This window comes from Maylandia zebra, linkage group LG12, assembly GCF_041146795.1.
Source record: "Maylandia zebra isolate NMK-2024a linkage group LG12, Mzebra_GT3a, whole genome shotgun sequence".
Classification (NCBI taxonomy): Eukaryota; Metazoa; Chordata; class Actinopteri; order Cichliformes; family Cichlidae; genus Maylandia; species Maylandia zebra.
The window spans coordinates 30,711,233-30,724,312 of NC_135178.1; the positions used below are offsets into that span (position 1 = coordinate 30,711,233).

The following is a 13,080-nucleotide window of genomic DNA, read 5'->3' on the forward strand; positions in this document are numbered from 1 at the left end:
CCCACGCACGCACGCACGCACTAACACATCCTCCAACCACACACACCCATATTTTGCTCAATTGCGGTTTATTTCACACCTCAAACATTTAGTAAACAATTGAGCAAATACAAGTAATCTGCAGGTAGTAAGCAGGGTTTTAATAGTTTTGCAATTTTCAGTAGTTTTTATTTTATATTTAGTTTTGACTTCAGATTTTCAATTTTATATCAGTTTTAATTAGTTTTTACCAATTTTCTTGCTAGTTTAGTTTTTATTTTTTCTGAAAATCCTTATTTTCAGTTTAGTTTTGATTAGTTTCAGTTATAGTTTTAGTTGTGTTTGCAATAATTAAGTGTAACAAAATCCCAGTTTCATCATATCAGTCATTCTCTTCTGCTTATCCTTGAGTATGTTGCGATTCCAGCTACCATCGGGATGCATCACGCTGCCTTGCCTGGGGTTAGCTTCTGTTTTCTGGGGATGAGGGTTGAGTGTGCTCCCTTACATTCTCATGGTAAGCTAGGTTAGCCTTCTTGTGTGAGCTTTTCAAGTGCACTTTAAGGTTTGTGGGAATTTTTTTCCCTTTAGAAATGTCCCTCATAATTTGTCTCTTTCCACTACAAGACACTTGCTTTATCCAAAACAGTCATATTCAAAGTAATCCCAAATTGGAATCTGGCGCATTCTCCTGACATGATTCTGCGCGTGGACGGAGCAGCAACACAGACGACTCGACTAACGTACTGCCACCTGCTGGCATAATTAGACAGCAAAAAAAATCTGGAAACTAAACTTCATTTTCACCCTTGACTATTGTATGACACGCACACATCAATGAAAACTAAACACAGTTTTGCTATAAATGCAGTTAATTTTTTATTAGTTTTGTGAACACTCATTACAGTTTTAGTTAGTTTTCCTTTTTTTGTTTTTATTTTTATTTCCATTAACGAAAATGTTTTTTCACTTCTAGTTTTCATTATTTCGTTAGTTTTCGTTAGCAATAATAACCTTGGTAGTAAGAAAATAAACTACTAACTCTTTTACACTACGTCCACGCCTACACTGGTATTTTTGAAAACGCAGCTGTTTCGTCCACACGTAAATGGTGTTTCAAATCACCGAAAACTGAGATTTTTTTTTTTTTAAACTCATTTTTTGTGTTTATGTGTGGACGAGGAATACAGAGTTCGTCATGCAACATTAAAGGCATGTGCCTTTATTCATGTCAGGCGGTGGGCAATGTTATTGTTTACATGAGAGGAATTGCAGAATGGCAGCTATTCAGATTAACAGTATTTTGTCTCTATCTTCAGGTTTTACATGCTTACATATAACACGCAGTTACTGTCCCTCCATTTAGAAAGGCAGAGGCGTCACGGTGTAATTATTTTACATGTAGTTGTTTTTTTCCTGTGTAATATTCAACATTGCTATCAATAAATTTTTCCAAAAAAAATGCCTCTGTGCAAAATGGGTTTAAAAACATAAACAACTGTGGGATGCTGTTTGTCCGTGATTTAGATGGGGGGGACAAATCGTGGCAGTATCAGCCTGGTGTTATTTGTATCCCGCTGTAACTTTGCTGTATAAAGAGCTAACATCTCCAAAATGTCAGGAGTAGTTAGTCATTACAACAAGTGCTTGTGAACTAAAAATCAAGAATGTGGGATACTGTTTGTCCGTGATTTGGAGAGCCCAGCGCTGCTCCTGACGAAGGGAAAACCAATTCTGCAGGGGAGACCTACCTTGGACTTGTGCAGGTGAAACCAAAGGGAAGTTATGCTTCACTGTATTTTCTAGTCTTTGGCTTAGAATGAAGTTGGTTTGGAAACATATTCAGCTATGCTTCAGCCCCTGCTTTGCGTTTGTGTGGGCGCCGTGCTAGCAGTGTCCAAGCTTTGTTTTTTCCCCTTTTCATGCTCAACCTGATTCAATTGCTGTGGTGGGATCTTAAGAAACTTTTGCATAAACAAATGCCTGCAAATATCAAGCTGAAGCAACACTGTAAAGAAGAGTGGGCCGAAATTCCTCTACAACAATGTAAGGAACTGATAAACTCATAGAGAAAATGATTAAGTTATTGCAACTAAACATACCTTCTATATTGGAAGATGTACTTAGATGTACTTAGTTTTTTTCACTGGACATTCATTTACATCCAGTCCAGTGAAAAACTAAGTTCAAGGTTCTTTATTATTTGTAACTATGCATGTGACAAATAATAAAGAACCTTGAACCTTGAACTTAGTTTTTCACTGGACTGGATGTAAATGAATTCTTTTTAAAATTTGTTTAAAAGTTTTAGAGTACTGAAACATCATGGGTGAGAGCAGTCTCATGTTGCAAAAGCACTAAAAAGAACCAGTAAAGTCTGCAGATCTACATGCCGACTCTCACCAAAGTCCTATAATTAATAACTGGAAGTGGTTTCTGACACATAAGCACAGGTAAAGTGGGTAAATGCTGCCTGGCCAGAATAAAAACAAAGAGCACCAATGTCAACCAGTGACTTATGAAGGATGTCGCGCAAAGACCCAGATATTTATGTGTTTTATGGACCAAAACAAAGTAATGAGGCCACTGGCGTACAGTACATTCATCAGGTAGGAGGAATCATACTGCTCCCTGGTGGTCAAACTTATTGCAGCAATTTCAATTTAGATTTGCTGGCATTTTTGAAAATACATAAGTTGTTAAAAGAGTGCTTCTCATAAAAAACAAAACATACAAATGTAATAAAACATCGTCTCTAATTATATGAAGGCTTGTTCATTTCTTCAGAGTCTGTCTTTATTCTTTCCACAAATTCCCGACAACAATACCTAAAAACAACAACAGTCCAAGGTTTCTGTTTGAAACAAACTTTTTCCAGCAGTCTTCTGGTTTGTTGATGTCTAATGTGTAAATCTACGAGAGAAGAAAATAAATATACTTCAATGGAAAACCTAATCTTAAAACACATGAATCTGTGCATGTTTCTCATTTAAATGTTGTATTAAAGTTGACCATGATCCTCACCTGGTTTGTCAGGTGCATTGCTACACCGGTGAGTACAGCATAGTAAGGGAGAGTCTGTTCAGCATTGACCCCAGCCAATACCAGTCCAGACATCATGGCCACAACGAAGCCACTCAGCCAGGGTTTGGTTTGCTCCTGGAACCTCAGTGCAGTAGATTTGACTCCTACTTTGATGTCATCCTCCTTATCCTATTTATGAAAGACAAAACAACACGAGGTCATAGTCAATCAAGGTCCCTACTGTAACATCCTGGATCCTGTGGACTTTCCTCCTCTGACCGCTAGCCCTCGCCATCCCGCTGTGTCGCTGAGGTCTGCGCCATCTCCACCACTACGCCCCCGGAGCCGCGGTGGGCAACCCGACGCTGTGGTGCAAACTCACCGCGGAGAGCTGTGCTTTACCCCGGCTCCTCGGAGAAGAGGACCCACGGCGCGGCTACCTGGGAGTCACTCACGCAGTCCGGCTTGCGCATCTCCATCTGAACACCCCCGGTGCCGCGGCGCGGGCGTCTCAGATGGCCAGCAGCCCCCGGTAGCACCTCCTCTCTCCACGCTGGTCCTCGGGGATTCCATCGTCAGGAACGTGCGGATGAGGGGGGCGCTCACGCTGTCGTTCCCGGGAGCCACTGTTGTTGACATAGTGGACAGAATTCCCAACATTCTGGCATCCCACCCACAGGTTAACCGGCTCATCATCCACATCGGCACCAATGACATCCCCAAACAGCAATCTGAGCTGCTGAAGTTGGACTTCCTCCAACTCTTCAGCCTCCTTGGTCAGTTGCAGGTGAGTGCTTTTATCTCCAGGCCCACCCCCACCTGTGGCAGAGGGATAGGCCGTTTCAGCCGGCTGCTCAGCCTTAACACCTGGCTTTCCTCCGCCTGTGTCTCCCACGGCGTGGGTTTTATTAACAATTTTGATGCCTTCTGGGAGAGGAGGCATCTTTTTGGGGCAGACGGGCTCCACCTCAACGCCTGGGGACGCCGTTTGCTGTCCGCCAATTTGGCATTTGGCGTACAGCACTCCCGCACATCGCCCTGTCACTACCCCAAATTGACATTACCTGCAGATCTGTCTGCCACTGACTGATGTTCCCCTGGTCCCTGCTCCTATATTTGTTCCACTTTTAACAGTAATACACAAAACTCTGGACTCGGACCTCTCTCTCCCACAGTCAACACAATACCCGTCATAATCACAAACAGAGAGCAACAGAATTATCATAAATCTAGTAACTCCAAAAACATTAATAACCTCCGGCCTCTTCAAAAATATCAACATCCATTCAACTCTATTGTCAAAAATCCACCAGTCTCAATCAGTATGGCACTTTTAAATGTCCGCTCTCTGTTGAACAAGTCTTTTATTATTAATGATTTAATTTTAGATAATAAACTTGACTGTTTATTTTTAACTGAAACATGGCTGGGTTCGGATGCACCAGTTTGTTCTCACTGAGGCCTCCCCACCAAATTTTAATTTCTCTTTTTCTGTTAGAAGTGGTAAGAGAGGTGGTGGGACTGCATCTTTAGCCAACAACACACTCACCTCCAAACAAATTTTACTTGATCATTTTACCACTTTTGAATTCCACGCTATTGTTTTCAGCAGCCCTCCAGTTTCATCTGTCACAATTTATAGACCACCTAAAGACAGTGCTGCTTTTATCAAGGAATTCTCAGAATTTTTAACAAACATACATTCAAAATATAATATGATAATTTTAACCGGTGATTTTAACCTGCACATAGATCATCCTTCTGACCCTGCATCAAAAGAATTCTTAAACATTCTTCACTGTTTGGATTTTACCCAGCACGTCACACAGCCGACTCACAACAGAGGACACACTCTGGACCTGGTCATCACCCATGGGCTGTCCACCAGCGTGTCCTCTGTTGTTGACTTGGCTGTCTCTGACCACTACTGTGTGTTTTTTAACATCACCGGTTTTATTCAGCGGGAGACCTCGGTGCGAACTGTGAGGAGGCGCTATCTAACCTCTGAAGTGGCTGCAAATTTTACCAGGGTTTTAGACGAATGCCCCCCTGCGATTTTACCTGCACCCTGCGATTTGATTTTTAATCATTTCAACAGCAAACTGAAAAAAAGCCTTGACTCCGTTGCTCCACTCACCACCAAAAACATTAACGTAAAACACGTATCACCCTGGAGAAACGAAGAAGTCAAAAAACTCAAAAGAAATTGCAGGGCAGCAGAAAGGAGGTGGAGGAAAAATAAAAATAATATCAACCATCAAATATTTTGCGAGCAACTTAAAGTGTACAATAATACATTAAGGAATTCAAGAAATTCATACTTCGCCAAAATAATCAGTAATAACAAAAATAATCCCAAGGTCCTCTTTTCCACCATAGATCATTTATTTAACCCTGATTTTAACAGCTCCCAAAGAACCCCCACAGACTCACTCTGTGAGCAGTTTGCAGACCACTTCAGGGGAAAAGTCAGCGCCATCAGATCTGATATTTTATCTAATCGCGATATGTTTGTAAACACATCTGCGGGCTCGATTGTACCTGAGGAGACATTGGACAGCTTTGTCCTGGTTAATGCTGAGAACCTTAAGAAAGTTTTCTCCACAGTGAGACTCACCACATGTCTTGTAGATCCAATCCCTTCTTCACTCTTTAAAACACTTTATGGATTTTTTGAGGCTGAGCTTTTATACATGATGAATTGCTCTCTTCAGTTGGGTGTCTTCCCTGCTGCCTTTAAAACGGCGGTGGTGAGGCCCCTTCTGAAGAAGAGCAATTTGGATTGTAATGATTTTAATAACTACAGACCTGTATCCAACTTACCATTTTTAAGTAAAATCTTAGAAAAACTTGTTTTTACTCAGATTAATGATTTTCTAAATGATAGACAGATCCTGGAGATATTCCAGTCTGGATTTAGGGTGAACCACAGCACAGAGACGGCTCTCCTAAAGGTTTTAAATGATCTTAGATGTAACTGGGACGCCCAAAAGCTCTCAGTCCTGGTGCTACTGGATCTAAGCGCAGCCTTTGATACAGTAGACCACGCTATTCTTTTAAACAGACTGAAACACATGGTGGGCCTCTCTGGTGCTGTACACAACTGGTTCACTTCCTATCTCTCTGACAGATCTTTTATGGTGAGTATGGATACATGCTCCTCTAAGATCCATAAAATGACATGTGGTGTGCCTCAAGGGTCGGTTTTAGGCCCTGTACTTTTTAATTTGTATATGCTCCCTCTCGGCAGTGTCATCAGGAGGCATGGAGTGAACTTTCACAGTTACGCTGATGACACGCAGCTGTACATCTCCGTGTCTCCTGATGACACCAGACCAATGGATGCCCTTTTTAACTGTATTTTAGATATAAGATCTTGGATGGCAGAAAACTTTTTACAGCTTAACCAGGACAAAACTGAAGTTTTAATCGTCAGTCCTGAGGCTCAGAGAGAGAAACTCTTGTCTAAATTAGAGGCATTTTCACTATGTCCTTCGCTACAAGTGAAAAACCTGGGTGTTATTTTTGACTCTGAGCTTGGTTTTATCCCACATATTAAACATGTAACCAAAATTGGATTTTATCATCTAAAAAATATAGCCAGAGTCCGCCCAATTCTCTCTCGGGCCAACACGGAGATGCTGATGCATGCTTTTATTACCAGTCGCATTGATTACTGTAATGCCCTGCTCTCTGGTCTTCCTAAGAAGAATATTTCAACTTTACAACTTTTGCAAAACTCGGCAGCTCGTGTGCTGACGAAGACCAGAGGGCGGGCCCACATTACACCGGTTTTAGAATCGCTGCATTGGCTCCCCGTGTGTTTCAGGATAGATTTTAAAGTTCTTTTATTGGTTTTTAAATGTCTTAATGGTCTTGGGCCTTCTTATCTCTCAGATCTGCTTTTACCATATGAACCCTCGCGGACCTTGAGGTCCTCTGGTACTGGCCTTTTGATTGTCCCTAAAGTCAGGACACATACTCACGGAGAGGCAGCTTTTCAGTGGTATGGTCCTCGTCTGTGGAACAGCCTGCCGGAGGAGCTCAGGGCCGCAGAGAACGTACATGTTTTTAAGAACAGGCTCAAGACCCACCTTTTTAATTTAGCTTTTACTTAGCGTTTATTTATTTTATGCTTATTTATTCTATCCTGCTATTTTATTATTAATTTAGGCTTTACCTAATATTTATTGATTTTATTCTTATCCATTTTTTAATCTTCTTACTCTATTTATATTTATATTGTATCCCCTTCTTATTTATTTTATCTTTTTACCCTGTATATAGCCTATTGTGGCATATCTCCAGTGTTTCCTCGGAGGGGGCTCTCTGCACCGGGGCTGTGATCGACCGTGGCTGCTGGGTCGCTGGGGGTCCTCTCAGCCTGGCTGGGGGCCTCCTTTGCCTCCCTCCTGCTGTGTGCCCAGCCTGGAGGCTGCGGTCTGTGACCGGCTCTCGGTGCAGACGGCTCCCTGTTATAGTGTTTCCTCACTTGGCTCATGTGAACCCAGCCCAATTTTTACTCTTTAAGTGTGCGCGTGTGTGTGTGTGTGTGTGTGTGTGTGGGGGGGGGGGGATATGTGTGTATTCACATCATTTATGTTAATGAGAGTGTGGGGAGTGAGTTGGAGGGTGGGGTGGGCTGCTTTTAACTATGTAAAGCACTTTGTGCTACATTTTTTGTATGAAAAGTGCTTTATAAATAATGATTGATTGATTGATTGATTGATTGATTGATTGATTGATTGATTGATTGATTGATTGATTGATTGATTGATTGATTGATTGATTGATTGATTGAACGAACGAACATAGGACACATTAATCTCATGTTCACCTCAAAGAAAAACATCAGTAAACACAGTAAACTGCAATCCCTTAAACTGCATTTCTTAAATATAAAGGAACAGCTACCATGTACTCACAGTTTAAACTGTTTTTAAATTAGTTTCAGTTTCTCGGTTCCTTTCTTCTTAAATTTACAGGTTCTCAACAGTCACTTTATTATGTATACCAGTTCACCTGGGCAAAAATCCCTTATTGATGTCTGAGGTTAGAGGAGAATGGACAGAAAGGAAGCTGATAGGAAGGCAAGGTTAACTCAAATAACCACTCAGAAGAACATCTGCTAAAAAGCATCTCTCAACGCACAACACGATGGGCTACAGCAGCAGAAAAGCACATTGGGGGCTCCTGTCAGGAAATTGAAGCTATCATTTGCAAGCTAAATTGGACAACAGGTGACTGGAAAAACTGCTTTCCTGGTCTGGTGCTGATGACCTTGGTCATGATTTCTGCTGCAACACTTAAATGGCAGTGTCAGAATTTGGCATTAAAAAAAGCATGTTGCCAGGTATCATTGGTTCAGGGTAGTCTTGGTGTATGAGAGCGTTCTTTTACATTTACTGCACTCAGCCTTTGGTTTAAGGAAAGAATTGTGTTTAATAGGAACGAAGTGGTGCGATCTCTCAGGCCCACTACTTTACCTGATGTGCGTATATTGTGTCATATACCAGCGTCCACATCACTCCTGAGAAGTATAGCGGGAGACACACGGACCAATCACAAGAGCCTTTAATAGCGGACCAGCCGAGCAGAGCGCCCCAGTTGAAAGTGAGTCCTAAAGTGAGAGAAGAGAACAAGAGAACAGCTATAGTTCTGATAATCTGTAAAATATTAACTCTAGACAAAGAACACTACAAGATAACTTTACACAGCACATACCCAACACAAACTGTGGCCAGTAAGTGAACCTCTTCATCAGTGGGTAGGTGATAACAAGAGATAAAGAAGCAGCACCCAGAGCTATACTGTGAGAGCATTTTGAACAATGTGAGGGAAAGACTGCAAAATAACTGGATAAATAATCACTTTTAGTTACACTATGAAAATTAACACACTGTAGTAATATTGTGATCCAGTTCAACTGTTGCACTGATTTTTTTTTCTCATGACTCGGAGGATTTAATCTAACCTATATACCTGTTCCTATTCTTCTATTTATATTTTCTTAATAAAATGTCATTAACGTTCATACATAAAATTGATTCTGAGTACCTGTAATAGTTGAGACACAAAAGAACCCCAAGTGCAAGCGAGAGCTGCCCTCCCAGGAAGACCAGCGCCTGCATTCGAGAAATCTCTCCTGATGCGATTGGTCGAGAGGCTGTGCGGGACACCTGCGCAAAAACACAAACACTTTCAATTTATCAGAGCTGAAAAATAAACACTTTGAGCAGGGGAGTGACAGTGACACAGGTAAGACTAACGTCTGCTTAGAAATGGAAGTTTAATTTACTTTATTGCAAAAACATGTCCTGTTCATTGTTTGGAGTCAGCTGTAAGAAAATCTCATTTACTTTTTTGTCGAAGTCTTTGTCCCACATGTCATTGATGGTGCAGCCGGCCCCTCTCATGAGAAGAGCACCTGTACCAAACAGTGTGAGCATGCCCAGATCTGGGAAGCATCCAGGGTTAGCAGCCAGAGCAATGCTCCATGTACAGGGGAGGTACAGCAGCCATGTCCCTATGATTAAAAGGCAATGAATTTCAAGGGAATTAAACAAGGAAGTAAGATAAGAACAGAAACAAAGCCCACAAAGAGATGAATGTGCAGCCAATAGCTACATTAATCTGGTGGCATTTTAAATGTGGTTTGGTTTTAGATGCATCTGTGCAGTGACACTGAAAAAATGCAGGGGCAAGATATTTTAGACTCATTGTCTTACACAGTAATTACATAAGAGTTTTACAGTTTGGTAGGATTCTTTCAAAGAACAATTTTAACAATTATTATCTACATCATGAGTTAGGGCTACATGCTTACAAAGATGCTTCCCTGTTAGTGCCAGTTAATAGCTCTACAAGGTCAAAGATGACGTGCTTATTTTAGCCATTTGTTTTCTGAAGACTGTATTAATGTTATATAGCTTCTTGTTTTGTTCTGTTTTGTTAACATGGTGAAAATGCTGCTAAAAATCATTCTGGGCTTAAAGAGTGCATGTTTGGAATAAAGTCAAAATTCTGCAATATTCTAGATATCAATATTTTTCTTTTAAACTGACACAGATAAAAATCATTGCATAGCAGAAAATGAATGTGTAGACATGGTCATAATGACCTGCTGAAGTTAAACCTGAGTACATGAGCTTGCTTTGTCACAGTAGGAAGGAAAAACTCCCTTTTAACAGGGAGGGACGGCTATCTGTCGCGACTGGTTGGGGTGAGTGAATGAAGACACGACAACCCAACAATGTGATGTTCATATAAGTACAAACCTATAGGTTTGTCCAGCCTCATCAGCCGGAGGTACGGTTGGACGTGTACTGGTGCTGAATTTACTATAGTAGCAGCTGATAAACTGAACCGTCTTCTCCCGTTTTGCTGTGTTTCAAGAAGTCTTATTGATGACCAGATTGCAGATTGGTTCTTAGGCTTTCTCTTCCACACACGGGAGTCTGAGGGGGGCCCATCTCCAGCCTGTATCCCTTCCTTCTGGATGAAGCAGGTAGAAAGTGTTATGGTTCAAAATATTGGGGATGGAGACAAGAGAAAAACCACAATAACAACACTGGTCCGGCCGGGTCAAGTCAAACGATGATTTTAATGATCACACACGTGGGAGATGGACACTGATGCAGACAGCCTCAGATCTCAAAATGGTGGAGCATTGCTCAAACTCTTATAGCCTCTGGTTCTCCCACCTTATCATAAAAGCCTAAACATTCACATGCTTTTCTCTCACACGGCGCCTAAGCTACGACCTTGGCTCCCCGTTTATCTGCTCCTGCTGAGTTGGGGCAGAAAACTCCAGTATATTCTGTTCTCTTCTAATCAGACAAATAAGGCGATGACTTTCTGCAAACAGTATTTCTTATAACATCATAAAACAATATCATTCATCCACAATAAATCAGCAGTCTAATGTAATGCAAATCAGTTTAACGAATGCAATAGTTATCAGCTTCTTCTAATTCAGGAGAATAATGCAAACTAAAACTACATAATAATTCACAATCTTTAGTTAGGGGTATAACATGGCATAAAATAATATTATAATCTAACAATTGACATCGATAACAAGCTCCATGGTGGATCCTTTTCAGAGTGCTCAAAGCTAGCTTGGCTGGGAACATGGTGTCTCTCTGCACACACAGAAGCAGAAAGACACATGCAAACGAAGGTTAAACAAATACATTTGGTACAACAGAAACAGAGATGTGTGAAACTTTTGGCTGAAACAACCTGACTGTTTTAGCTGTTTAGGTAAGACACTGCACACACCTACATGAGACAAGCTGGTGTTACAGTAACGAGGCTAAGCTATCACTGAAAATATAATTCAATTCAATTCAATTTTATTTATATAGCGCCAAATCACAACATAAGTCGCCTCAAGGCGCTTCATAGATACAGAGAAAAACCCAACAATCATATGACCCCCTATGAGCAAGCACTTTGGCAACAGTGGGAAGGAAAAACTCCCTTTTAACAGGAAGAAACCTCCGGCAGAACCAGGCTCAGGGAGGGGCGGCCATCTGCTGCGACCGGTTGGGGTGAGAGAAGGAAGACAGGATAAAAGACATGCTGTGGAAGAGAGACAGAGGTTAATAACAGATATGATTCAATGCAGAGAGGTCTGTTAATACATAGTGAGTGAGAAAGGTGACTGGAAAGGAAAAACTCAATGCATCGTGGGAATCCCCCGGCAGCCTATGTCTATTGCAGCATAACTAAGGGAGGATTCAGGGTCACCTGATCCAGCCCTAACTATATGCTTTAGCAAAAAGGAAAGTTTTAAGCCTAATCTTAAAAGTAGAGATAGTGTCTGTCTCCTGAATCCAAACTGGAAGCTGGTTCCACAGAAGAGGGGCCTGAAAACTGAAGGCTCTCCCTCCCATTCTACTTTTAAATACTCTAGGAACAACAAGTAGGCCTGCAGAGCGAGAGCGAAGTGCTCTAATAGGGTGATATGGTACTACAAGGTCATTAAGATAAGATGGGGCCTGATTATTTAAGACCTTGTATGTGAGGAGCAGGATTTTGAATTCAATTCTGGACTTAACAGGAAGCCAATGAAGGGAAGCCAAAACAGGAGAAATATGCTCTGAATGCTACCAACACACTTGCTAACTCTAGTGTGATATAACGCCAAAGCAAGCTTACAATGAAGGTTACAATAGAGAATATACCAAACACTGGACAGATGACAACCACATCAATACTTCCCTGCTGGGTCGTCATTGGTCGTCTCTTCTTTGAGGCTGACAGACAAGTTGGAGGACCAGCGCCTCCAACTGGTGTGGAGTGTGCATCACAATTTCCTTACTGGTTAAATAAAAACCAGGTCTCACACTAACTAGTTTTTATTTTTTATTATGGCAGCTCCATATTCAGCATTCTTTATCCAGTATATCCACTTTGCCTCCTCTGCACATGTACAAACAATCAGTAAGTTGGTTTTATTCGTTTTTGTGGTTTCTTTTGCAATCCTCAATGGGAAATAGCTACAGAGGTCACTTTCTGTCAACCATATGTATGCAATAATATAAATAATATTCAGCTTAATGGAAGCTTTTATATGCCAATAGTTTTTTTAATAGCAGTGTTTTGTTAGTTTATCTAACACTGCTTCACCTAAGGCGTTCTTAACAATTGCCTGTTTCTTTCTTTTTTTGCACTTTTTAAGGAAAAGCACCCATGCTTTTTTGGTTAAAACCATATGTTTGAAAACCTCTTTGAACAAGCCCTGTAAGTCTACTTCACTTATTTTGTTCTTGTTAACATACAAAACAACCATGGAGTAGTAACTGATCGGATCCTAGAAATTTATTTCTGTTCATCTGGACCCAGCGTTTAGTAGAAACATTTTATCACTTATCTATGTGACTTCTTCAGTTTCAGCCGACTGCAGGCTTCACCAACTTTACAAACAATACGGCTGCATAATGACTAAAATAACACCAATAAGCCAGAAGCTTAGTTTCAATAAAAAAAAAAATTCAAAGTGAGTAATAAGCTAAATAAGTCCTAAACTGATTCTTAAATTTACTTGTCAAGACAGGGTAGGGCTGTGGA

At 41.0% G+C, this 13,080-nt stretch overlaps 1 protein-coding gene across 1 annotated transcript; it reads right to left on the minus strand.

The window, feature by feature from the left end:
• Nucleotides 1–2,718: 2,718 nt before the first annotated feature.
• On the minus strand, nucleotides 2,719–11,353 carry LOC112435654 (4-hydroxybenzoate polyprenyltransferase, mitochondrial-like). The gene is made up of 7 exons (XM_076891058.1): nucleotides 10,281–11,353; nucleotides 9,363–9,529; nucleotides 9,061–9,182; nucleotides 8,728–8,813; nucleotides 8,490–8,623; nucleotides 3,004–3,192; nucleotides 2,719–2,892 (listed from the first exon to the last, which is right to left on the minus strand). The coding sequence occupies exons 1-7, from the start codon at nucleotides 10,300–10,302 to the stop codon at nucleotides 2,776–2,778; spliced, it is 837 nt and encodes a 278-aa protein (XP_076747173.1). The 5' UTR covers nucleotides 10,303–11,353; the 3' UTR covers nucleotides 2,719–2,775.
• Nucleotides 11,354–13,080: the final 1,727 nt, after the last annotated feature.

Coding starts and splice junctions, on each gene's coding strand:
- LOC112435654 (XM_076891058.1), bottom strand. CDS start 10,302: ATGAGGCTGGACAAACCTATAG. Junction 9,530..10,280: donor GAGGCTGGACAAACCTATAG/GTTTGTACTTAT, acceptor TTTTAATCATAG/GGACATGGCTGCTGTACCTC. Junction 8,624..8,727: donor CTGGCCACAGTTTGTGTTGG/GTATGTGCTGTG, acceptor CTCTCACTTTAG/GACTCACTTTCAACTGGGGC.